Source organism: Elephas maximus, chromosome 2, assembly GCF_024166365.1.
Source record: "Elephas maximus indicus isolate mEleMax1 chromosome 2, mEleMax1 primary haplotype, whole genome shotgun sequence".
In the NCBI taxonomy this organism is placed as follows: Eukaryota; Metazoa; Chordata; class Mammalia; order Proboscidea; family Elephantidae; genus Elephas; species Elephas maximus.
The window spans coordinates 79,148,991-79,174,556 of record NC_064820.1 but is presented as its reverse complement, the minus strand read 5'-3'; the positions used below and the strand labels follow the sequence as shown (position 1 = coordinate 79,174,556).

The 25,566-nt window shown below is 44.8% G+C and overlaps 1 protein-coding gene and 1 long non-coding RNA gene across 3 annotated transcripts; one reads left to right on the top strand and one right to left on the bottom strand.

The window, feature by feature from the left end:
- Window positions 1-794: 794 nt before the first annotated feature.
- Window positions 795-8,763, bottom strand: LOC126065550 (uncharacterized). The gene is made up of 3 exons (XR_007514864.1): window positions 8,254-8,763; window positions 2,076-2,157; window positions 795-1,366 (listed from the first exon to the last, which is right to left on the bottom strand). It is a non-coding gene; the product is annotated as an uncharacterized LOC126065550 (long non-coding RNA).
- Window positions 8,764-10,301: 1,538 nt separating this feature from the next.
- On the top strand, window positions 10,302-21,748 carry ENC1 (ectodermal-neural cortex 1). Of its 2 annotated transcripts, none has more exons than XM_049865665.1 (3): window positions 10,302-10,369; window positions 15,029-16,837; window positions 21,599-21,748. In XM_049865665.1, the coding sequence occupies exon 2, from the start codon at window positions 15,042-15,044 to the stop codon at window positions 16,809-16,811; it is 1,770 nt and encodes a 589-aa protein (XP_049721622.1). In that variant the 5' UTR covers window positions 10,302-10,369; window positions 15,029-15,041; the 3' UTR covers window positions 16,812-16,837; window positions 21,599-21,748. The 2 variants fall into 2 exon arrangements, with proteins under 2 accessions (XP_049721622.1, XP_049721613.1); XM_049865656.1 differs by lacking the exon at window positions 10,302-10,369 and adding an exon at window positions 10,747-11,425.
- The last annotated feature ends 3,818 nt before the right edge of the window (window positions 21,749-25,566 follow it).

Genomic DNA, 25,566 nt, shown 5'->3' with positions numbered 1-25,566 from the left:
TTCTCTGTTTATCATGACGTTGTTTACTGGTACAGTTTGTGAGGATTTTTGTTTTCTTTATGTTGAGGTGTAATCCATACTGAAGACTGTGGTCTTTGATCTTCATCAGTAAGTGCTTCAAGTCCTTTTCACTTTCAGCAGACAAGGTTGTGTCATCTGCATAACGCAGGTTGTTAATGAGTCTTCCTCCAGTCCTGATGCCCTGTTCTTCTTCATACTGTCCAGCTTCTCGGATTATTTGTTCAAAATACAGATTGAATAGGTATGGTGAGAGGACACAACCCTGATGCACACCTTTCCTGACTTTAAACCATGCAGTATCCCCTTGTTCTGTTCGAATGACTGCCTCTTGATCTGTTCTGGTTCCCCGTGAGCACAATTAAGTGTTCTGGAATTTCCTTTCTTAGAAATGTTATCCATAATTTGTTATGATTCACACAGTCAAAGGCCTTTGCATAGGTGCGAGAGGCCACTCAAAAGAACTTACAGGGGTTTACACACCAGGTTCATTATTTTTCGCAAAATGTTGGTTTTGAATTTTGTCTGAGCCTTCTGTAATCGGTTCTTAGTTACAGCCGGAAGAGGGCACTGTTGCTTTATCCAAATTCTGGTCTGTGGCCTCCTGCATTTGAGTCCTGTGCTAGCGGCCCCATCCTTGGCTTTGTTTGGAGTGGCACATTTTATTTCTTAGGTGACCAGCAGAAAAACAAAACACAAAAACCTCTTGTCTGTGACAAGACATATGCAAAATTTACTGGGACTTGACAAAATTTTAATATTTTTTGGTCACGGAAAATTATGTATGGAATTTTAAAAATAGACAAGCGAGACAGAAAATTCATTCTGATGCAATCGATCGAGATTCTGCCTGGAAAACTACTCTCTGAAAATTTGGAGTGTAACTTGATGTTCCAGCTCATTTTTGGCATCCCAAGTGTCCCAGAAAAGTGCGGGAGAGTCGGTGCACGTTTTTTTGGGATGCCTGGGATGTTTCCTTCCACGGTGGCACAACTCAGAACCTCTTGAAGACAGAAGTTTTTATTAAGAGCAAGGAGGGTGAAGTGTTGACTCTCATTTTCTTGGCCAATGAGATTATGAGCCGTTTTACTGCCTTTAACGGGCCAAATTTTAATAAGGCAGTAATGGGCTTGATTGAAACTCTGAAGTGGAAAATGGCAATTGCAGGAAGGCCACTTCTAAACCCAGGCCTGTATTCTCATAGTTCTGTTCTAGATGAACGGCCTAATAAGGGTGATGGAAATCGAGCTCCTTCTTTGCCTTTGCTTATGTTCTTTTTTCCTGCATTCATCTCAAGTTTCCTCATATACGCCTTTGTTCTGTGGCTTCAGAGTTGGAAGAAGACATACTGAAAGTGCAAATGCAAGTATGTTAACGGCAAGCCAAGTTACACACTGGAAAAGCAGTCGAAGGCTGGAAAAAGCCTTGTGTAACTGGGGAATATCACCAGCACTAAGTATTAATACAATGCCTGCAAATAAATATTTGTTGGATGAATGGCTGATTGATTGACCAAATGAATGAATGAATGAATGAAACCACAGCTTCTTAGATAATTGTGGATATGAAAACTGACATAACTATTTGAATACACATAACTTTTTAAAAGTTATCATTTCCTCCTGATATTAAAAAAATATATATATATTGCCATTGAGTTAGTTGATTTCAACTCATAGCAACCCTAGAATGAAGAGTAAAACTGCCTCATAGGGTTTCCATGGCTGTAATCGTTATGGAAGCAGACTGCCGCATCTTTCTACTGCAGAGTGGCTGGTAGGCTCGAACCACCAAGCTTGGGGTTAGCAGCCGAGCTCTTAACCATTGTGCCACCAGGGCTCCGTCCTGATATTTTAATCTTGCCACATATCCTCAAATAATAAGATAGCAAGTCATCCAACTTTATTTGGGATTTTATAGTTTTCTAAAATTACCTACAAGGCTAAGAGAAATTTGTGAACCCTGTGTATATGAATGTATGTCCTTGTTCATGCTGTATTTTCAAGATCATGAGGAGATACAGTTACGGGAAGTTTTCTTTAACACAACACACTCACCAGCAAAGCTCTTCCTTTTCTTCATTCTTTCTTCATTCTGGTCATGTTAACTTCCTGGTTCCAGCGTCCTGCGTGAGCTGAGCTGTGTGCAGTGAGTAAAGTTTGTGTTCACAGAGTGCCATAAAATCCTTTTAATATTCATTCAAAGGTACAAGCTCTTGGACTACAAAGGTCCCTTCTGCTGGTCTCTTCTTCATGCCCAGACATGCACAGAGAGCTGGCACTCGGCCCCGCAAGCAAAGTATAGGCCAAACAAAACCTTCATTTTCTCTGCTTCCAACAACAGTCAATTCTTCAAGGTAATTACTTAGAACAAATTAAGAGTTTAGATCCAGGAGCCCTGGAGCTCTCAAAATGGGATGGAAAATAGGGAAAAATGTTTCAGGATTCCGCTGGGCTAAGAAAGGTCACAGCCTACATGGGGCTGGCATGATTCTGATAGCTCTGACCACGAGTATCCTACAAGCCCTTCTGAGTAGGAGCCCACGTTCGCTGTACGCTGTTTTGGACAGACTGCCTTCTCCTAGATATAGCTAGACGCTTCTTTTCTAAATGTGTTGTTTCTTAAAAACGTTTTCCTTTGAAGCAGCTTAGATTTTCAAGCTAATGGACAGTGATGAATTGTTTCACTGTCAACAGCTTAAGATCTGTGGTCTCAATACAAAACATGAAGACAGCAGGATCAATGAGGGATGGAAGGAGGCAAAAGCGGACACCATACATTTGAGCTTTTATTGCACAAGCTGTCAGCTTTCTGGGTGTGCAAAAACAGCCAAACCAAAAAAAAAAAAAAAAAAAACCAAAACCAAAAACAAACAAACCTGCTGCCCTTGAGTCGATTCTGATTCATAAACACTCCAGGAGAATATGTAAACTCATTTAAAACAAGCAAGTGTCCCTTAAACCAGTGCTATTTTTTTTTTTTTTTTATTGAGCAGATGTGGAAATAGGAACTCGATAAGGATCCAGGTCACTTTTATTTAGAAGAGTTACTCTGAAATACCCTGCCATCTACAGGGTTGCAGGGACGCCATTCTCCTTAAACAGCTTACTAAGGAAGCAGTATAAAAGCAAACAGTAGATAGCACTTACCACAAACCAGACACTGTTCTCCCTGCTTTGCAAATATTAGTTATTTAATCTGTAAAACAACCCTCTGAGCCAGGTACTGTTATTATCCCATATTGCAGGTTACGAAGCTAAGGCACCAAGATCTTAGAATATTTGCCTGGCGGGAATTCAGGCTTGGTTCTAGAGTCTCTGCCATTAACCACTTAATCGCTAAAAATGAAATGCTATACGGACATAGAAAGACCGGAATTTAAATGCTGTCATTATTTCCAAGTGGTGGGTTTACAGTTGATTTTTCCTTTTGCTTTTCTGTACTTTCCAAATGTCTACAAAGCATTGTTTTTGTAATCAGAGAAAAAATAATAAATGCTGTTTAAAAATCCTGACCCTGAAAACTATAACCTACAGCAGGCTGTGAAGATCATTGTTTGAAGGGGTCTGGAGTAAAACTAACATGTTGTTTTCAGTTGCTGTTGCATCGACCCCGACTCACAGCAACCCCGTGTTCCACAGAATGAGGTGCTGCCCGGTCCTGCGCCATCCTCACAGTCGCTGGCGTAGAAATAACATCCCCCACCACGACCAGTGGCGGTCAAGTCGGTTCCAACTCACGGCGACCCCATGTGTGTCAGAATAGAACTGTGCTCCAGAGGGGTTTCAATGACTGATTTTTCAGAAGTAGATTGCCAGACCTTTCTTCCAAGACACTTCTGCATGGACTGGAAATCCCAACCTTTCAATTAGCAACACATGTAGCCTAAACTGCTTGATTTACTAATGACCAAACTTCATATAGTAACGGCTGGGCAAAGTGACTCGAAAGCATCCCTCTGTAGTCCCAGGAGCAGTCAATAAATTTTCTACCCCTTGAAATGTCACTTGAGGCTGTATAAGATGACAAAGTCTCAAAGGAAGAGTGAATTTCCCAGTTTTTTTTAATAACCCTTGATAGAGTTCACCACTAATGGTGGTGCTTAGCACTTAAAGGACAAAGGTACATTTTCACACAAAACTTTGCATTCAAACTCATATTCATATATATCAGCAATGAACAACTGGAACATGAAATTAAAAAAAAAACGCTATAATCCAATTTGATTCACAACATACATGTAAGGTGGTAGCATATATAATGGATGTATGTAGGAAGTGATTATAATTTTAAAGTGTGACTAAAAAAATTTCAATGACATTTTAGGAAACCAGCTATAGTTTAGAACCCTTGTTCTTCCCCAGAGTGAAAAATGATAGCTGACTTAAAAAATGCTGGTAACTTCTTCTATTGATTATCTTTTTTTTCATTGTCTTTGTCTCTTCAATAAAGAGCCAAGTTTTTTTTTTTTTTTCTTTTTTTTGGTAATTCTCCCTGTTTTTGAAAAGAAGAATGTTGCTGGCAGGAACTGAGGTCTCATTTTCCTCAGTCTGTACACCTGTGTTAGGGTGCAGACGTACTGAAGTCAGCATTGAGCTGCACCCCCAGGCCCCCCTCCGGGAATGAAGGACTTACTCCCCCAGCTGCTGGGGGTACTGCTGGCAGAAGGCACTCAGCTATCACCCTCTTCAGAACTGCCTCCCAAGAAAAGTGCCACCCTTCCTGGAGCAGCCTGCATTCAGCAACTGGTATGTGTGGCAGTATAAAGGCCTGGCCTTCTTGCCCCAACTGGGACAACTCTGCAGGGCATCCCAGCTCCAGGGCTCCCCACGGGGTCTGCTGAGGCCTTGGCCAAGACTGCATCCCAGCTCCACTTCTCCCTCTGCCCATCCTGCTCCCCTCCCTTCCCTTCCACAGGTATTGATCTCAAAACTTAAACGGACTGGGACACAGCTCCTGGCTGGGCGTCTACCTCCCAACACTACCTTGACACCACAGAAGGAGAAGCACAAATCTCTGGTGGATGACTGATCTCCACTCCAACTCCATAGGGCCCAGCCTTGAAGCCCATCCCACAAATAGCAGGAGAAAGGAAAACTGTGCCACCTCACAGATTAGACAAGTAGAGGATGCTTTTGGAGTCCTGGCAGGGAACAGGACTGAAATTTCAGTGGGGCTTCACTGGACCACAGGAGGGAGGATGGCAGCTGTGAGCCCCTGCCCACAGTTTGTTCTAATCCTCCGATCTGTCCTGTCCCTGGTACCATAAGTGCACGTGTTAATTAAATCATTCTCATTAATTCAGCCCGAGTGTAAATTAGGAAGGAATGAAGATAAATTAGGTTTGAAGGCAGCTAATACATCTAACCCCATGCTGTTTATTTTGCAGCCTAACAAAGTAACATTGTTAAGGGAGATAACAGGGCCGAAGCCTCAACAGCGTTAAAAATGAAACCTTGGTTTGGTGTCACAAGGCAAAGCCGAAGACCAACTCCCAGAGGCCTAAGGGGCTGGCCTATGTCGTGAGGTGGTGGCCATTGTACAATGTGGATGTGGCTGAATTTCCTGAGTTGTCTAATATGCAGATATCCATTATGTCTATTGTTGTCTGGCTGGATCACAGGCCTAACCAGAGATTTCCTCCTGCTCAGCTAAAAGACTGGCTCACCTTTTCTTTCCAGGAGTAAGGTCATAAGACTTACCTTTAGGGATTGGCTGAGAAATGCTGTAGGGAGAACAAATTTTAAGTTGTTATAAGTAAGCTAACTGGAAAATCACTTTCAGCTGTGAGATAAACATTAGAAACTGCCAACAGGCCCCAAAACTTTCCATGTATTTGTTCAAGCAAACCAGTGTACAGCAGGTAGGAGCTGACTGGCATTTTGAAAAATGCAAGTTCAGTTCCTATGTCTTTCAGCAGGAGTATGTTTTCTGTTTTTATAACCTACATAACTGTTTTTCCCCCTGCCTTGTGTTGACTATCTCCCTGTGGCAGATGAAGCAAATGTGTATGGTCACTGAACATATTGCAAGATTTTCCAGGCTACAGCTTTTTTTTTTTTTTTTTTTTTTAAATCACAGAAATGTGGCAACATTAGGACAAACTGACACCAGAAAGTGAAATCAGTAGATGATGACACATGGCCAGAGAGCTTCGTACCTTTTTCAGCCCTGCCTGCTTAGCAAAGCTCTTCGCAAAACCAATGAACTTTATTGACCCACGGTTAAGGACGTTCTGCAGTTTCCAGGTGGTAACGATGGTAAAGAATTCCAGAACACTTAACTGTGCTCATGAGGAACCTGTACATAGACCTAGAGGCATTCGTTTGAACAGAAAAAGGCGATACTGGGTGGTTTAAAATGAGAAAAGGTGCGCGTCAAGGCTGTATCCTTTCACCATACTTATTCAATCTGTATGCTGAGCAAATAATATGAGAAGCTGGACTATATGAAAAAAAACAGCATCAGGATTGGAGGAACACTAATTAACAACCTGCAGTATGCAGATGACACAACCTTGCTTCTTGTGATATGCAGATGACACAACCTTGTTTGCTGAAAGTGAAGAGGACTTGAAGCACTTACTGATGAAGATCAAAGACCATACAGCCTTCAGTATGGATTGCGTCTCACCATAAAAAGAAAACAAAAAATCCTCACAAATGGACCAATAAGCAACATCATGATAAATGGAGAAACTACTGAAATTGTCAAGGATGTCATTTTATTGGGCTCCACAATCAACGCCCATGAAAGCAGCAGTCATGAAATCAAGGAACAGATTGCATTGGGCAAATATGCTGCAAAAGCCCTCTTTAAAGTGTGTCATGGATTGAATTGTGTCCACCAAAAATATGTGTATCAAAATTGGCTAGGTCATGATTCCTAGTATTGTATGATTATCTACCATTTCATCATCTGATGTGATCTCCCTATACGTTGTAAATCCCATCACTATGATGGAATAAGATGGATTAGCAGCAGTTATATCGATAAGATCTACAAGATTAGATAGTGTCTTAAGCCAATCTCTTTCGAGATGTAAAAGAGAGAAGCAAGCAGAGAGACAGGGGGACCCATATCACCAAGAAAGCAGTGCCGGAAGCAGAACACATCCTTTGGACCTGAGGTTCCTGTGCTGAGATGCTCCCAGACCATGGGAAGACTGATAACAAGGACCTTCCTCCAGAGCCGACAGAGACAGAAAGCCTTGCCTTGGAGCTGGTGCCCTGAATTTGGACTTCTAGCCTACTGGACTGTGAGAGAATAAACTTCTCTTTGTTAAAGCCATCCATTTGTGGTATTTCTGTTATAGCAGCACTAGATGTCTAAGACAAAATGTTAAAAAGCAAAGATATCACTTTGAGGATTAAGGTGTGCCTGACCCAAGCCATGGTATTTTCAATCATCTCATATGCATGTGAAAGCTAGGCAATGAATAAGGACGACTGAAGAAGAATTGATGCCTTTGAAATATGGTGTTGGTGAAGAATATTGAATATACCATGGACTGCCAGAAGAAGGAACAAATCTGTCTTGGAAGAAGTACAGCCAGAATGCTCCTTAGAAGAGAGGATGGTGAGACTTTGTCTCACTTACTTTGTACATGGTTATCAAGAGGGACTGGTACCTGGAGAAGGACATCATGGTAGGTAAAGTAGAGGGTCAGAGAAAAAGAGAAAGACCCTCAATGAGATGGACTGACACAGTGGTTGCAACAATGGGCTCAAACATAACAAGGATTGTCAGGATGCTCAGGACTGGGCAGTATCTCGGTTCTGTTGTACACAGGGTCACTGTGAGTCGGAACCGACAGGACAGCACCAGACAACAGCAACAAAGATGCAACAGACACAGTTTATCTGTTCCTAGCTAGGTGGCTTCATGCAGCAACGTCCTCAATCAATTCACTGTGCTATTTACATATTTCAGGTAGATTTTGGTAGGGTCTCCTAGGTAGACTTCTAGGTAGAACTGACTGAAGGAAAAAGGAAGTACTTTTCCATAATGAGGAAAAGTGTTAATCTCTTAAACAGAAAATTTCCCCAGTGAAAAACATTAACATTTGGTCTTCAAAACTAAAGTGCTTGCTTTAGACTGGAAACAGTGACAATATATGTCTAGGAGGCAGCCTTGATCAGGTTTCCCCCACACCTGGCCACAGGCTACAGAAACATGTTTTAAAAGGACATACATGCAATAGCTACACATTTCCACCTCCCATCTTTTCAGCACCTATTCCTGGTGTGCACAGTGTCTCTACCCGTTTGGTCTTCGCTGATTTTTCCCGTCTCCTGCAGGAACACAGCTCTGCTTGCGGCACTGTCCTCTTCGCCTAGCAGCCCCCAGAACCACCGCACCAAGACTTGAGGGGGGCCGACTCTGGCTTTGTTAAGCAGTTGGGAGCCGAAACTCTGCATTAAAAAATTGAAATACATGGGGAAGTCAGCACAACTTCACCAAGGCAAGGGCATGGAAGCTTTACAGACACATCCAAACTCCCTGAGGGACAGAATTACTGGCCTGAGGGCTGTGGGGACCATGGTCTTGGGGAACATCTAGCTCAACTGGCATAACATAGTTTATAAAGAAAATGTAACAGGCCACATCTACCACAGCCTCCACCAGACTGAATCCAGCACAACTAGATGGTGCCCAGCTACCACCACCAACTGCTCTGACAGGGATCACAATAGAGGGTCCCGGACAGAGCTGGGGAAAAATGTAGAACAAAATCCTAACTCACCAAAAAAAAAAAAAAAGAGGACCAGACTTACTGGTGTAACAGAAACTGGAGAAATCCCCAAGAGTATGGCCCCTGGACACTCCTTTCGCTGAGTAATGAACTCACTTCTGAGGTTCACCCTTCAGCCAAAGATTAGACAGACCCATAAAACAAACAAAACGAGACTAAATGGGCAGCGGCAAAGACTAGAAGGCAAGAGGGGACAGGAAAGCCGGTAAGGGGGAACACAAGGTACAGAAGGCGAAAGCGTTGACATGTGGTGAGGTTGGCAACCAACGTCACAAAACAATATGTGCATTATTTAATGAGAACTACTTTGTTCTATAAACCTTCACCCACAGTACAAGAAAAATATGAAATATGTCACAGATTTGTAAAGACTCCTCTGGTGAGGTGAGGGTTTTGAACTGGTTTGTTCCAGTTCAAGGCCCTGTTGAGAATTTGCATTTCTAACAAATTCCCAGGTAATGCGAATGCTGCTGGTTAGGGACCAATTCTGAGAACCAAGAGTAGTACGGCCGTGCTTCTCAAAATTTATCATAGAAAAGAACCACCTGGAGCTCTTGTTAAAATGTAGATTCTGATTCAGTATATCTGGGTGGAAAGACAAATCCTCAGTAGGGGTTCCTACCGGATTGAACCGACTGGAAGCCCTGAGGAATGCTGCCCAGTTAATGCTAACAAAGGACTTCAGAGGGCACTGTCTTTCTTTGTTTGCAAAGAGGGAAACTCTCGGCACGGAAAAACCAGGAGGGAATGCGGGTAGAGGAAAGTGGGGTTAGAATAAAAAACTGACAAGAGTCAGAGTCTTGGTTTCAGCCCTCCCTGGACCCTCGTAGCGCCAAGTGGGACCTCCTTAGCCTGTTTGAGCCATTTCTGTACCAAGAGTTTTAAAGAAAGCTCGGATACAGGTCAGAGAAAACTCCGATGCGGCAGCCTCACTCGAGCTCCAGGGCTGGGCCACTGCTAAACTGCTGCGTGGCCAGGAGCCAGGCAATTCACATCTCCCTGGACTTCAGTTTCCTCAACTGTAAAAGGAGGGGGTTGGACCGGTAATCTCTATGGTTCATTCATACGCTTTATTGCAAATACTGAAGAAAAAGCAAACAGGCGTTTTAACTCCCAGTGGAAATACGAGTCCTAACTGCAAAGATAAAAAATGGAATTCGTAAATGGTTATCGCCGAGCGAGATTATTTTTGAGTTGCCTTCCTTCCTCTTGGCAGGCCGGCGGCGCTTTAAACATGCGTGCTGGGCCTTTTTTTTTTTTTGTACTGAACTCCAGAGTAACACCACAGAGCAATAAAATATGGGAAAGATCCAGCCTGAGAGGACTCAGGCATTATTGCCATGGAAAGAGGCGGTGAGGCCACTCCTTTGAGGAGATCGCTTTGAATCATGCGACCAAGGCGATTGGCTGCGAAGCACGTGGTGCGCGTCCCACGGGACCATGCCGGGGCTGCTGGTGCTCCGGGGCGGCGTAGGGGCAGAGTCCGGCTCCGGGTGCTGCACCCGCCGGGGGCGAGGCGCGAGGGGGGAGGGGAGGGAGGACCCATGTAAAACGCCTGGGGCGCAAGTCTGTCTGGCCCCCTGCCAGCTAGAAACCGTAAGTCCCGTCTTACCCAACCTGCAGTGTCCCCGGAGTGTCCAAACTTGTGCCCCTTCCCTCGCCACTGTCCCTCCTCCGGGTGCCCTACGGGTGGGCTGTGCGCGTCCAGGGCGCGTGCCGCAGACACCCAGTTCTCCCCTCATCACCCTTTCTGGAGTAGGTCGCCGGCTCTGGCCGCGCTGAACGCACAGCCCCAGGTTGCGCTCCCCTGCGTTGAGTCCCTCAGCTCTGGGGCTAGCCATTAACCGGGCTGGCCCAGAGAGGCACAGACACTCCGACCCAAAACAACTTGGTTTATTCGCCGTCCCAGAGGGTTTGCAGCTGCTAGTGGCCGAGACACCGCGTCCGCTTTGTCTTCTCCACTTCTACGCAGCCCCCTTTCCCCCTCCCCACTTCCTCTCTCGATTAACTCCCCCGACACGCTCTTCCCCATCTCCTTTCCTCCTCCTCCTCCTCCTGCCCCGCTAATGCGCTTCCTCCCCTCCCCCGGTGTCACTCTGTTTGCATACGCGCCCCCTCCCTCCTTTCCCTCCCTTCTTCTCCCCTCCTCTCTCCCCTCCCCGCCGCCGCTGCCCCCGCGGCGTTTATAGCCGGGCGCACGGCGGCCCGGCGCAGACTGCTCGGGCAGCCAGAGAGCGGTAGGCTCACGGCGGTGCCGCTGGGATCGAGCCCAGACGCCAGGCGGCTGCCGGCGCGCACGGCGCTTTCTAGCTCCCTCCCCAGAGCACACAGCCCGCTTCCTTTCCGGGCGGCTGCTGCCGCAAGCTCGCTCTACCCTCCCGAGTTAAGATCCGGGAGACGCTTCGCGGGTCGCGGGTCGCGGGCACAGGGTCCGTGGAGCGGGGACCGCGAGGCCGAGGCGAACCGCCAGCAGTGGGCGGCCCCGCGAGCTAGCGTCCCCAGAGCGGTCCTCTACCGGGCCGGCGCCCCATGCGCGCTCCTTCCGCAGTCGCTGCCGCTCCCCGGGTCTGAGACGCCCACTTCGTCGCCTCCCTGCGCCGGTCGCCGAGGCCAGAACAAGCCGGCTGTGCGCGGAGGCCAGCTGCCACCGCTGTAAGTTTCTCCCCACTGCTCCGGACCTGTTGCCGGAGCGGCGGGCTTTGCAGGGGCTGCTTGAGCTGCGGGGGTGTGTTCGCGAGGGGCGTGCTCGCATGGGGTGTGCGGGCGCCCAGGAGCCGCGAGCTGCGTGTTGGGGGAAGCCCTTGCTGGTGCAGAGACCTGGGTGCACGCCGCTGCCCTTCCACAGGAAGCAGGAGCCGGGCATCGCCGGAGGGGCCGACAGGGCTCCCTTTGGCAGCGCAGCGCCGGGGCAAGCTGCGGGGGGAACGAGGAACGCAGGCAGTGTAGGATCAGCTTCTTTGCTCCGCCGAAAGCAGCGCTTCCCTGTGGGTGTTTGTCGCTCTGCCTCGCTCCCCGCAGCCTCCAGGGCCGAGCGCTCTGGGTTTCGTGGCCCACGTTGCACCCTAGCCGGCTCGAGGGAGGGTTGGGGCTACGCTCACACCCCACGGACGGGCACGTTCATGCGGTGAAATGTCTGTAAGTAGTGGATGAAACCTGGTTCTGAAAAACTAGTTTCTTCTCATGCAAGTATTTGGCCTGTAGTGTAACACTATTAATTTCAAAGGATAGTGATTGGTGGGCGGTGTGGAGGTGAAACATTGAACTTGTTCGACATGTAATTTGCTGTTGCCCTCGCAGGCATGGCCAGCATGTTGCAAGTGGACTGTATGGGAAAATGCTTTTCTTGTTAAGATCCTTATAATATTGTTCCATTGTCGTAAATGATGTAAATGCCATAGAAAATCTGTCGAGTTTCTTCTTCGAATTGAGATCAGAGTGAATATTGAAGGGACGCGATGGGATGCTTAAGTATTGGAGGCAGAGGGCGTGTGTAAGGAGCGTTAAGTGAACTGAAGTTACTGTAACTAGGCACACTTTTGATGTCGACGGTAATAGCCTTTTTCAGGGTCTTCTTTGTAGTCACACGTTAAGTATACGTGTGCATTTTCTCAGCCACTTACTTGGCATGCAAATATTATTTCTCTGGGGGCTTAAAAAATGCCAGAGGATGATTCATTTTTTTAGTGACTGCGTAAATGGTCTCTGCTGATGTTTTGATGTTTGCGCGATTTGAAAGCAAGTCGTTTTCCATGGGTCTCTAAGTTTACCTTTTATTTTAATCAAACATCACTGCAAGAATGTTAGATTTCAATTGTGGCACGGTTTCTGTCTGGATGGTATCCAAGATGACAGGCTAGGTCCTTCCTTCTGGCTTTATGTGCCAATCTGGAAAATGCAGAGAGATGCAGATAGTTTCTATTCCTATTCCTAAAGTCTTCTAAACAAACATTTTCTTAAGCGTAGGTCTGGTTGTGAATGCTGCTTTCTTCTGCCCCAAGTCAAATGTGTCCTGGGCGGCAGGGTGATGCTAGCTCAATGCGCAAGCACTTTGGTACTTGCGCACCTGGTTGCAGCAGAGCCCCGTTCTTCCACCAGAGCTACATTTACTATTAGCCTAACAGGATGCAGCTTTTGAGGTTGCTTGGAAACACCAAACTTGCATAGCTACTCATTTCAAGGTTTTGTTAAGTTTCTGTGTTGGGCATTGGAGTATTTATACAGTCTTTTGAGGTTTAGCCTTGAAACCTTTCTCAAAGAACATACTACTGGATGCATTAATTAAAATGACAGCTACAGTGATGGAACATGAGGGATGCTAATACATGTCTTAACTCTTTGGAAGCCTGGTACATTCACTTCGGTTTGTACAGGTCATTCACTGGAATATTGATCATGGATTGAAATGAACTTGGCAGTGGAGGCTTAGTTTGAGATGGGGACCATGTTTGATTCCTAACCATTTTTCATATCCCAAGTCACTGTGGAGAGACTCAAGCATACCGGGGTGCTTTGTAAAGCTTTCCAAATGCCAGAGCTGGAGGACTTTCTTGTTTGCCTTCTTGCAGTAAGCTGTGTTTACTCATAATGAGAAGTTACATTCTAAAAATTAAAGTAAACAAGCTGTATCACCTAATGTTATGTGGCAGTGTGTCAGAGCCATGTAAAGCACTCAGCTTTGTTATTTTCTGTGTCTGCCAAGGCTGATCAAGAGAAGTGCAGTTTGGTATCTTAGCGCAAGAATTTGTGGTTAATCACTCAGTTGTGTTTATTAACATGTCTAGAATATAAATCAAATAATACATATCCGGATGCTAAAGGAAACACTGAGGCCATCAGTTTCAGCTCGGTTATGAGGACTGGCTGTTCTGGGATTGGAACAGATACTGTATCCATGTAGTTTCCACTTCTGGGATAAACAACTTACTTGACAGGCTGGCTTTTGAGGGCTTTATTCCTTTGGAGTAACAGAGGGGTAGTGTAAAAAGGACCTGAGGTTCAGTTTTTGAAGATAAACAATAGGGAAAGGTAAGGGTAACATTTCCTGTATTTTTACCTTGTAGTTTCTTTACCGAAGAAAATAAAAAAATAGCACTAGATTTTGGTATAATTTCATTTTATTTATTGAAGAAAGCATTTTAGTCAGAAAATTCAGGGGTGGCCCTAATTTAACAAATGTAGTAGGCCAAGTATATTATGCATACACGTGTATATATACATATGTGTGTATGCGTATATATTTTTTAACTTTAGTAAAGCAGTGTTTGAGCTTTGAACTCCTCATACACAGGTACCAGCATTTGCAGATATACGAGAACAGTCCAGGCAGTGGACCATTTAAGCAAAAGAGAGGGGTGGATAGCTCCTTTGTTCTTGCAACTGGTTTTCGAAGAATTGAAATAAAGCAGGAAGAACAGAGAAATGGCATCCATTAGTATGCTACTCAAAACATTCTTGCTTTTTTTTGTGTGCCCACAGCCTCGTTTTAGAAGCTGTCCAGAGCAAGAAAGAGTGGTGGTGATTGGGCCACCATCCATCCTGTGGTTATCACTAAAGCCTGCTGACCAATATATGGTAATGTTTGCGTTCTAGAACTCCATAGTGGTAAAGCTGTGGAGTTAGAAATGATCTATAACATTTACAGAAAGGTCTGATTGTTGGAAAAGTAGCCTCAGCCTATGATTTTAATCTGACATTTCCCATTTACTGAACACCCAGGGAGACGGACTCTTACCAAAGGAATTCTTAATGGAATTAATTAGTAGGTGTTTGTTTGACACACAGCTTTATGTTGCACAGGGCGTGAAAGCAGGTGCCCATCCTGGCATTATGAGAGTAGGAGGCCTGGCCTTTTAGGTGACCCGCAGTGAATCAGCTGGCCTAGGACAGGGAGGTGTGAGAATGAGACCTTGTCCCTCTTGTCTTTTGCTGACTTATGTTCTCAAGGACTTCAGTATCCTGAAAGCTGACGATCAGGTTTTCCAAGATGAACCTGCTTTGAGCAGGGATTTTTTTTTTTTTTTTTTAAACAGTGTATAATTCAAATAGCTCACCAGTGTCAAAATGAATGCCTTTCCTTATAGGTAATTGTCTCTGGCTTTGTACTGGAACGGCCATACACTCTTCAAAGCAGCAGGCCGCAGAGCTTCACAGCAAAGCGTCCTGTTTGCTTTGTACAAAATGATTGTTGCTTTTGTTCTTCTGTCCTGAACCTCAGGAGCATCAAGTTGAATGCTTTTGTTTGGTTTTGTTTTTTAGGAGTGGAAACAAAATGTCAGTCAGCGTGCATGAGAACCGCAAGTCCAGGGCCAGCACTGGCTCCATCAACATCTACCTGTTTCACAAGTCCTCCTATGCTGACAGTGTTCTCACGCACTTGAACCTTCTGCGCCAACAGCGCCTCTTCACCGATGTCCTTCTCCATGCCGGAAACCGGACCTTCCCCTGCCACCGGGCCGTGCTGGCTGCGTGCAGCCGCTATTTTGAAGCCATGTTCAGTGGTGGCCTGAAGGAGAGCCAGGACAACGAAGTCAACTTCGACAACTCCATCCATCCAGAAGTCTTGGAGCTGCTGCTTGACTATGCGTACTCCTCCCGGGTCATCATCAATGAAGAAAACGCAGAATCGCTCCTAGAAGCCGGTGACATGCTGGAGTTTCAAGACATACGGGATGCGTGCGCGGAGTTCCTGGAGAAGAACCTCCATCCCACCAACTGCCTGGGGATGCTGCTGCTGTCTGACGCCCACCAGTGCACCAAGCTGTACGAACTCGCCTGGAGGATGTGTCTCAGCAACTTCCAAACCATCAGAAAAAACGAAGATTTCCTCCAGCTGCCCCAGGACATGGTGGTGCAGCTCTTGTCCAGCGAAGAGCTGGAGACCGAAGATGAAAGGCTTGTGTATGAGTCTGCAATTAACTGGATCAGCTATGACCTGAAGAAGCGCTACTGCTACCTCCCGGAACTGCTGCAGACAGTGAGGCTGGCTCTCCTGCCTGCCATCTATCTCATGGAGAATGTAGCCATGGAGGAACTCATCACCAAGCAGAGAAAGAGCAAGGAGATTGTGGAAGAGGCCATCAGGTGCAAATTGAAAATCCTGCAGAATGACGGGGTGGTGACCAGCCTGTGCGCCCGCCCTCGGAAAACCGGCCATGCCCTCTTCCTGCTGGGTGGACAGACTTTCATGTGTGACAAACTGTACCTGGTAGACCAGAAGGCCAAAGAAATCATCCCCAAGGCCGACATCCCCAGCCCAAGAAAAGAGTTTAGTGCATGTGCAATTGGCTGCAAAGTATACATTACTGGAGGGCGGGGATCAGAAAATGGCGTCTCAAAAGATGTCTGGGTTTATGATACCCTGCATGAGGAGTGGTCCAAAGCTGCCCCCATGCTGGTGGCCAGGTTTGGCCACGGCTCTGCTGAACTTAAGCACTGCCTGTATGTGGTTGGGGGGCACACGGCCGCAACTGGCTGCCTCCCAGCCTCCCCCTCAGTCTCTCTAAAGCAAGTAGAACAGTATGACCCCACAACCAACAAATGGACCATGGTGGCCCCACTCCGAGAAGGCGTTAGCAATGCCGCGGTAGTGAGTGCCAAACTCAAGTTGTTTGCTTTTGGAGGCACCAGCGTCAGTCATGACAAGCTCCCCAAGGTTCAGTGTTATGATCAGTGTGAAAACAGGTGGACGGTACCAGCCACCTGCCCCCAGCCCTGGCGTTACACAGCAGCAGCCGTGCTGGGTAACCAGATTTTTATTATGGGGGGAGATACAGAGTTCTCCGCCTGCTCTGCTTACAAATTCAACAGTGAGACTTACCAGTGGACCAAGGTAGGAGACGTGACAGCAAAGCGCATGAGCTGCCATGCTGTGGCCTCTGGAAACAAGCTCTACGTGGTTGGAGGCTACTTTGGCATTCAACGATGCAAAACATTGGACTGCTATGACCCAACCTTAGATGTGTGGAACAGCATAACCACGGTCCCATACTCGCTGATTCCTACTGCATTTGTCAGCACCTGGAAACATCTGCCATCTTAAGTGCAGTGCATCTTAAATAGTATGAGGTAAGTCCGCTTAGCTGAGGTCGAAGTGTGCATATAATTTGCTTGTGTGGAGTTCAGTATGGGGAGTGAGGCATATCCCCGTAGCCTTTACTACAGAAGCACTCCAAAAACTGTAAAAATAAAAGACGTTGTACCCCAGAACTGAAGTGCTTGTATTAACCAAACTGTAACCCCTCTTTCACCGTAACATAAGCCAGTGGTTCTCCGCCCCCATGGCCCTCAGAATCTTTGAAAGACAACCCATTCCAGAGAATTGGTTTCACTTGGTCTGAGGTGGCCACCTCCCCCCCCCAAAAAAAAAACCTGTTGCTGTCGATTCTAACTCATACTGATCCCACAGGACAGAGTAGAACTGTCCCACAGAGTTTCCAAGGAGCGCCTGGCGGATTCAAACTGCCAGCCCTTTGGTTAGCAGTCAAGCACTTAACCACTACACAACCAGGGTTATTGGGGTGGAGCCCAGGCATCGGTATTTTTAGAAAGTTTTTCAGGTGATTCTAACGAACCCTGAGCAGTGTTAATTCAGCCATCACTGTGTGCCTGGAACTGTGCCATGGGTCATCTCATTTGATCCTCACAACAACCTTGTAAGAGATTATCACAAGCCCCATTTCATAGATGGAGAACCTGATGCACACAGAGACTAGGTAGATGGCCCAAGGTCATAGAGCTTAGTGGCAGAGACAGGAAGATTTGAACCCAAGCAGTCTGGCTCCAGAAGGTAAGCATTTGATCATCATGCCAAACTGCCACTTAAATAAACTTGGGCTTCATATTAGTGTCATCTCAAGAAGCACTTTGTTAATATTCAAATTTAACCTCATCAGTCTCTTTTGGAATGAAAACAAACAAACCGGTTGCCATTGAGTTGACTGTGACTCATGGTAACCCTATGTGTTCTAGAGTAGAGCTGTGCTCCATAGGGTTTTCAAGGCTGTGAGCTTTTGGAAGTAGATTCTCAGGCCTTTCTCCCAAGTCCAGCTGCCAGCCTTTTGGTTGGTAGCCCAGCACTTCAGCATTTGCGCCCTCAGGGACTCCATTTTGGGATGAAGAAGGTTTTAAACAATTGAATGCTTAAATTCATTCCTAGCTTACCTTCTCAAAACTCATTTAGTAGCTTTTTAAAATTTTTTTTTCCTTAAAAAATAGCCCTCTTTAGGACAGTTGTTAACTTTAGAGTAGAATCTAGGCCTGAACTTATAAAAGGTTGCACCTGCCTTGTATAAATGTGTCTGATGGGAGGATACACCACAGCCACCTCAACCACCCTAACTACAGCCTTTCAGAGTTAATCAGTCTGGCTGACCCTATTGTGAGGGCTAACAAAAGTTGTGTTTCTGTGTCATCTATCTGAGTACATAATGGTTGTCTTATGTACTTAAGAGTATATAATACTCTTGGCTCAAATAATGAATAGGCCTGCGCAGTTCACTGTTCTTCACCAGGCACACTGCTTGATGACTGCCCAGCTGGCGTTAGCATCTTAAGATTCGCCCCGGGAATCACGTAAACACGGGTGAGTGTGGCACAGAACACACAGACTTGTTGATTTGTTTTGGTGATTCACGGTCTTAACGACTAATAACGAGGAAAAAATAAAAAACTTTCCACTTTGGAGGAACCACAATGAAAACTAACTCAGTACTTGGAAACTTGGGGCTCTGTTTCCCCCAGCATGCCTCACACCTTTGAAGGATACTTGAAAGAGGAAATCTCAGAGTAGTTAGGCTAGGCAGAAGGGGGGTTCATCTCATTTGTCTTTTCTTTCCCCACCTCTTACAGCTCATTTTAAAACACCGTTAAAATTGGCCTTGTTTACAATTTAATCTTCCTCTGTTTTTCATGCCTTCAGTTATCTCCTCCAGCCTGTTACAGTTAGCAAATGTTTTCTTGGACTGAATTCCTCTTCAAAGGAGAAGGAACAGTCAGAAATGTCCTCTGGGGAGCGACCGGGCTAACAGTGACACACCAAACTGGTTTTTGCAGTCTTGCTGGCATCTCTGTAATCCTGAATAAACAAATGCTTGGGAAGTGGTAATTTCATTTGTGATATGAATGCATGATTCAACTCCAAAGCAGGTTTAAAGAACCTCCTAGGCAAAAGCATCAATTAACAGCAGATCAAGTTGGGTGTTAGGCCAGAACTGACTGTATGTGCACAGTGGAGCCATAAAAACTGCCATTAATGGTGGCAAGTATGTTGGAATGATAACTGGTAGACCGGCTGGCATCCTTGGAGCAAGGTAAGGAAATTGAGACAGAAAGGAGACAGACCCACATGTGCATTCCAGTTCTAAGCTGTTGACTCTGGACCTTTTTGTACTTCAGACTGCTCCGCTGTCAAATGAGTGGTGTGAACTCTGTTTCCCCTAAGATCTGTCCCAATTCAGACTTGGTAGAATTGGTAAAGGGGGGAAAAAAACAGTGAAAATACCTAGCTCAGTGCCTGGCATATATTAAATATTCAACACTCTTAGTTTTCTTCCTCCTTTCAGTTTAGACCTTCGCTTGCCCTGAGACAGAGCAGTGGAATCAGCGTTGTGTGTGGTAGGAAAATGAGGTTTCTTTGACTAGGATATACTTGTTCCCTCACTATGTCATTTTTGGTACCTGTTTTTCCCCCCAGAGCGAGTGTGTTAGCAAACATTTGAGTTTATCCCATCCTGGGTATTTGAACCTAATCACACACTTCCGGCCCTTGGGATACAGACCAAATAAAGTGTTAGGTTCTATGTGAAACAGCTAGGTGCTGCCAGCGAGAGAGGTGAGCACATAAAAACTACATTTCACAGGGCCAGGTTTGTTGCGTTTAAAGGGTGACGAAGTGCCTGATCAAAGCCACTTTTTCTGTGTCTGCCAGAGAAGATGTTGGTTTAAATTTCTGAAGTTTACTACATATAAGATAGCATTAAAACATTTAAGCTGGATGAAATGACTTAAAAGAGGTGGGGAGAGTAGGTGCCAGTGCTAAGCTGCAGAAACGTCCCGGGGACAAACCCCTTTGCTCTCCAAATGTATATGTTAACTGAATTAATAGTGTTAACCCGGAGCTTTCCTAGGTCTGAAAGCTCATTCACCAAGGAGATTTTAACTGTTCCCGCTGCTTTATCAGTGGGTGGGAGGAACAAAAAGGAGATTAATTTCAATTATCCTCCATTTTCATGGTTACATGTGGCCCCAACTTGCCAGCACTTGGGTTTTCATTTGGTTTGTTTCTTCCCTTTTAGATTTTTCTTCTTCGGTTTGAATATGCAACAGCTTGAAATTGTGTATTATTACACGATACATTCTTTTGGTATTATCTTGGTGTATACATTACCGGGAGGTGGGGGTGGGAAGGATGACACTGTAGTCTAAGGAATGCCACGGAAGCTGGAATCACTGTTACGAAACAGCCACAAGAAGGTAACGAAATGAATCAGACTTGTGAACACACAAAAGCCAGGAGAATTCAGTGCAAGTAACGAATCCTCCCTCCTGAATTCCCTTCAACATAGGGTTGGGGCCCTGGTGGTGCAGTGGTTAAGAGCTCGACTGCCAGTCAGAAGGTCAGCAGTTTGAGTGCTCCAGCCACTCCTCAGAAACCCTGGGGGTAGTTCTGCTCTGTCCTGTAGGGTCAATATGAGTGGGAATAGACTTGAAGGCAATGGGTTTTTTTTTTTTTTTTAATATACTTAGGGTTATAGCAGTAGGGGTGCAGATTCTTACACTAAGGCTGGAAATGTGTTCCATGAACAGAAAGGTAAGTGTTTCAAAAGACAAAAGCCTTCTGTAAAATTTCCTTCTATCAAATCAGAAGGAGAGACATGGGAAAGGTGGGTAGTGTTTGAGGAAACTCTGGTTCCCAGGACTGTGCAGGCTTTGTGGCTCTGGTACTGTAGTTATATCCACGCTCCATGTCAGTAGAGACTGTAGATGACAACCCTGGCATGCCAGAGCCATTGTCTCCTAAGTGTGGACTGATGAACTTTGAGGATGAACATCAGCCTTGGGTTGTTGATGACTGGTATGTTGTCATGGAAAGGAAGCGAGACTGATTTCTGCCACAGAGGATAGCAGAGATGCATTTAAATAGGGGGATTATATATGACCTTCTATATGATGAATTGGAGCCCTTTATGGTAAATGGGTCGAGGAGGGTTTGCACAGAAATCTCCCTCTTTTGACCCCCTTATTGATGGCCTCTATAGGGTTGCTATGAGTCAGAATCCATTCAGTGGCAATGGGTTGGGTTTTTAGTGATGGCCTTGGAGTCCTGGTGGTGAAATTGTTAAGAGCTCAGGCCACTAATAAAAAAGTCAGCAGTTTGAATCCACCAGCCGATCCTTGGAAACCCTATGGGGCAGCTCTACTTTGTCCTATAGGGTTGCTATGAGTCGGAATTGACTTGACAGCACACAACAACAGTGGTGGCCTTACAGTGGCTTTGGTTAACCGTGGAGAGGAATTAGTCCTTGTGAATATTGGGCACAGATGATAGTAACTCACAATAGCACGTAAACATATGGGCTTGCATTTGAGCACTTGAGTGTTTAGAAAAGAAGTGGGAGTCCTTCTTCGGCCATCATTGTTCTTGTATAGGCCAGTCACGTGCACACATACATGCACGTGTGTGTACATTTAAGGACATGTACTATTGCTCAGCTCTGTCCTGAGCTTAATTTTTTTTTTTTTTAAATAATTTTGGGGCTGCTAACAAAAATCTTAAAACTATGGTATTATACAAATCCTTCATGCTTTTTTTTTTTACTTCTATTTTAGCTCACTATCACTTGGTAAGACAATATGAGATTTCTACTTTGGAGAAGCCAAATTTAACGAAAAGAAAAGAAAAAGGAGAAGAAGTTGCGACGAGATGAATAAAATCCGCTGCACCTTGTAAATGCTCTAACTGGACATGAAGGAAGAGGGGCGGGGGAGGGGTGGGATGTTCAGTGCAAGTCGCACATGGTTTAAATATGAATGAACAAACCTGTGATCTAGTGCTTGTCTTGTAATTGTGGATTAATGTCAGCGTTAATCAGCCCCTCAAAGAGAGAGAAAAGCCAGATCTTTTCCCTTGCTGTACCATATTCAGCATTTGATTTCCATGGGTTCCACCATTTATGTGTAAAATTTGAAATGGTTGTCACCTCTCTCAGCGGAGTGAGCTTGAAGCCTCTCCACCAGCTGCCGCTGGAGGCTGGTCAGATTCAAAGCCCAACTGTGGAGTGAGGAGAGAAGCTGGCTGGAGAATGAGGACCGCATGGACTCCACCTTCATCTATAAGGGGTTGTGCTCCCCAGGAAGGTTCCTGAACAATGGGGGGATTGTTGGTAGATGTTCTTTATTATTTATAAGTGACTTTAAACTTTATCTTGGCTGGTAGGAAACTTGTTATAAATTTAGCTATTTATTGTTTGATGCCTGCATGCTGAAACAATGCTATAGTTGTCTTCACGTGTGTGGACATGTGTGAATGGTTGTATGTTTTGCACATTTTGTGGCGGTCGGGGTGTGCTTAGCTGCACAGAAATGAAAAGTTTTCATGTTACAATTTAGAGTATAACTGGAGGGTGGGCTCGGGGTGGGTGGGTTTTTTTTTTAAATGTTAAGACAGGAAAGGGTTAGACAAATTTGAATTGCATCCTAAAGGCAGAGGAACTGTGATTAGTTTTCTTAGACTTACCAACTTTGAATGGGGTTTCATGGGGTCTGCTTATGCTGATGGCTGGCGAGGTGAGAGGAGACTTCCTTCTGCCCATCTCCCTCCTGTCTGGTTCACCTCATTCGGTCTCAGCTACTGAAATTTGGAAAGGACCAAACTGCTTTACCGTTTTTGTTTGTTTTTGTAGCAATATCCTGAAATCCTGGAAATTTTTATCAAGTAGCTCTGTATATAGGGCACAGGCAGGGGCACTGTCCAAAGTTTATTTATTTATTTATTACAGTATGAGAATGCTTCGCCATAACCACTGTTAAAGGGGAAAAACTGAAATATCACAGATGCAAATTAATTCATTGACCGGATTTGCTTGGCCTGGACTCACTATTCTGTATTCTTACCATACCATTCAGCGAGTGTTAGAAGCTTACCAAGACGATATTCACATTGGTACAATGTCTACATAGTGCTCTCCTTTAGGTAAGTCTCAAAGAACACTTTGGTGCATGTAAGTGGCACATTTGGCCACAAGACACCAAAGAATTGTAGGCAGTTGCCCCCACTGAGAGGTTTTCCGATCTAGTTGGGAGTTAGTTGTGAATATGTTCTTTGCTAGTTTGAGTGCTTGTTTACTAAACACGTGCAGTGATAGGTATTAGTGCTAGACTCAAAAAGTGCTTCCCCAAAGGTGTCTGGGGAAGACCAAAGTTTGCAACTCGCACTGCTTTTGTCGATGTTTCTCACATTACTGTATTTTTAGAAAATAGGCTTTAAGGCTGATAACCTTTTATATCGTGAGTGTGTTTGCATTGTCTAATGACAGATAAATCCTTAACATTTCTTTCCACCTGAATACTTTAGACTAATTGTACATGAATAACACTCTCTGTCCATGCCATGAATAAGTGGGTTATACTTGGACCAAAATAAATGAGCCGTTGGAATAAAAGAATCCCAATACTTTCCAACAGTCAGTCTCTCATTCCTGGATATGTTCTAAGCAATGCAAATATCTCATTGTCCTGGTGGCATAGTCAGTGTCTTTATATTGTAGCAGTTACAGCTCTGTAGTTTATGATGCAAATCAGCAGAGATGTGTGTGTCACTGCATGGCTTCTGAAAGCAGGATGAATTTTCTGCAGCTGGTTCAGAGTTGTGGTCTGTCCTTGAATGGTCTATTAATTACTGTGTGTGAGCCAGAGGGAGCCGCGCTAAGGGTGGGCCCCCAGCCCACAGGGAACTTTCTGGACTCTGGCTCTTTGAATTGATGTAGGCATTTGGGCTCACTACTTGACCATTCTCACCCTGTGAAACGTCCCACACTTTGAAGCAAATACAATTCACAGCACAGTGCACACAAAAACCTTGGCATAAGACAGAGAAGGTTCTTCTCATTTTGTGGGCTGGTTGCTGTAGAAACGGATAACAAAGGGCAGCCTTCCACTTCTGGTATAATTGTGTAGCCCCTTTTCTCTGGGCTTGACACCTGTCTGAATAAGAGTGATTAGAGCTGAATTAATATCCCTTCCTTGGCTATTGAATATGTGGTCCATGTACAAAACTGTGTAAGTGGAAGAAGTAAAATGTTCGTGTTCATATGTACTTGCTTGCTACGACTACGCTTTTGAAGTTTTGTAAAACTTTTTTTTTTTCACAATGTGAAACTGAAGGTCAATAAATTATTAGAGATTTTCTCTTCATTGTGTGTGGTTCTTCATTTGAATACGACAATTTCAGGCATCGAAAACAGTCTTTCTATTTAATTGAAGGATATTTCAAATATTGTCTGAATGCGTTTTATTTCACCATTTAGCTACATACACTGATTAATTTTACAAGTTAAATAATCAAAATTTTTCGACCTTTTAGGATATTTTTTTAAGCAAGGGAAAATACCTGATTTATGGGTTATTCATAGAATTTCATGGAGGCTCCAGTTTCTTAAAATTCCTCATAATTGTCTTTCAATGAAGAATTCATAAACTATAAAAGCCACATAGCATGTGGTCCTCAGACAACATATAGAAGGAATTTAATTTTCGTATTACTAATGTGGCTTATGTTTTGACAAAACGTGTTAGAATTGGGGCTGGAATTCAGTCTTTTTTCATCTGCTGACTTGAAAAATCATTTAAAGTCAGAATATATGCATATTATTTCCATGTTATGGCATGGGGAACCACGAGTTTAACCCCTCAGGTACACTTAGCTTCTTCCAATTTGTACGCTGACTTAAGCGGGCTCAGTATGAGGCCAAATGAAACCTCCCGAACCCACCTTGTGATTGCCTCGTGTCTTGATGAGATGCGCCTTCATCACTTGCGAAGGACCTCTCATTGTTTTAGCGTGCAGTGCAATGTTGGGCATAATCTTTTTTTTGGATAGCAAATGAATACTACCTAATTGGAACTCTAGGAGAGCTCACAAATAGCAGAATGCAATTATGGCCTTTGGACTTTGACCAAGATGCCAGAGCAGATGCCTCAGTTTTTACAGAAGGATCATTCCATTCCATGCTGGGCGAGGCTGGTCTGGAGCCAAGCCTTTCAGAACAAGTGTCTGAGTCCTCAGATTGCCAGTGCACAATGTTGATGACCCATAGAAATCTTGTTGACAACACCACATGTATGATAGGGTGGAAAGGAAAGTTAGCAGTTAGGAGCCAACAGAGGGCTTGAATGCTTAGAAACTAAGTTTTGATGTTAATCCTCAGAAGGGTTGAGAATATTTTATATAGAGATGATTGTGAACAGGTCTCATCCTTACCATCTCAGGATATATAGACAGATTAGCATAAAGGAAAACCCAAACCCATTGCCATCGAGGTGATTTTAACTCATAGCGACACTATAGGACAGAGTAGAAGTGCCCCATAGGGTTTCCAAGGCTGTAATCTTTACAGAAGCAGACCACCACATCTTTCTCCCTCAGAGCTACTGGTAGGTTTGAACTGCTTACCTTCTGGTTAGCAGCTGAGCACTTAACCAGTACACCACCACAGTTCCTTAGCATAAAGAAGATATTTTAAATTCTGAATTTTCATTGAGAGAATAGTAGGATCATCCAAAATGGTGGTTGCCTTCAG

Coding starts and splice junctions, on each gene's coding strand:
- ENC1 (XM_049865665.1), top strand. CDS start 15,042: ATGTCAGTCAGCGTGCATGAGAACCGCAAGTCCAGGGCCAGCACTGGC.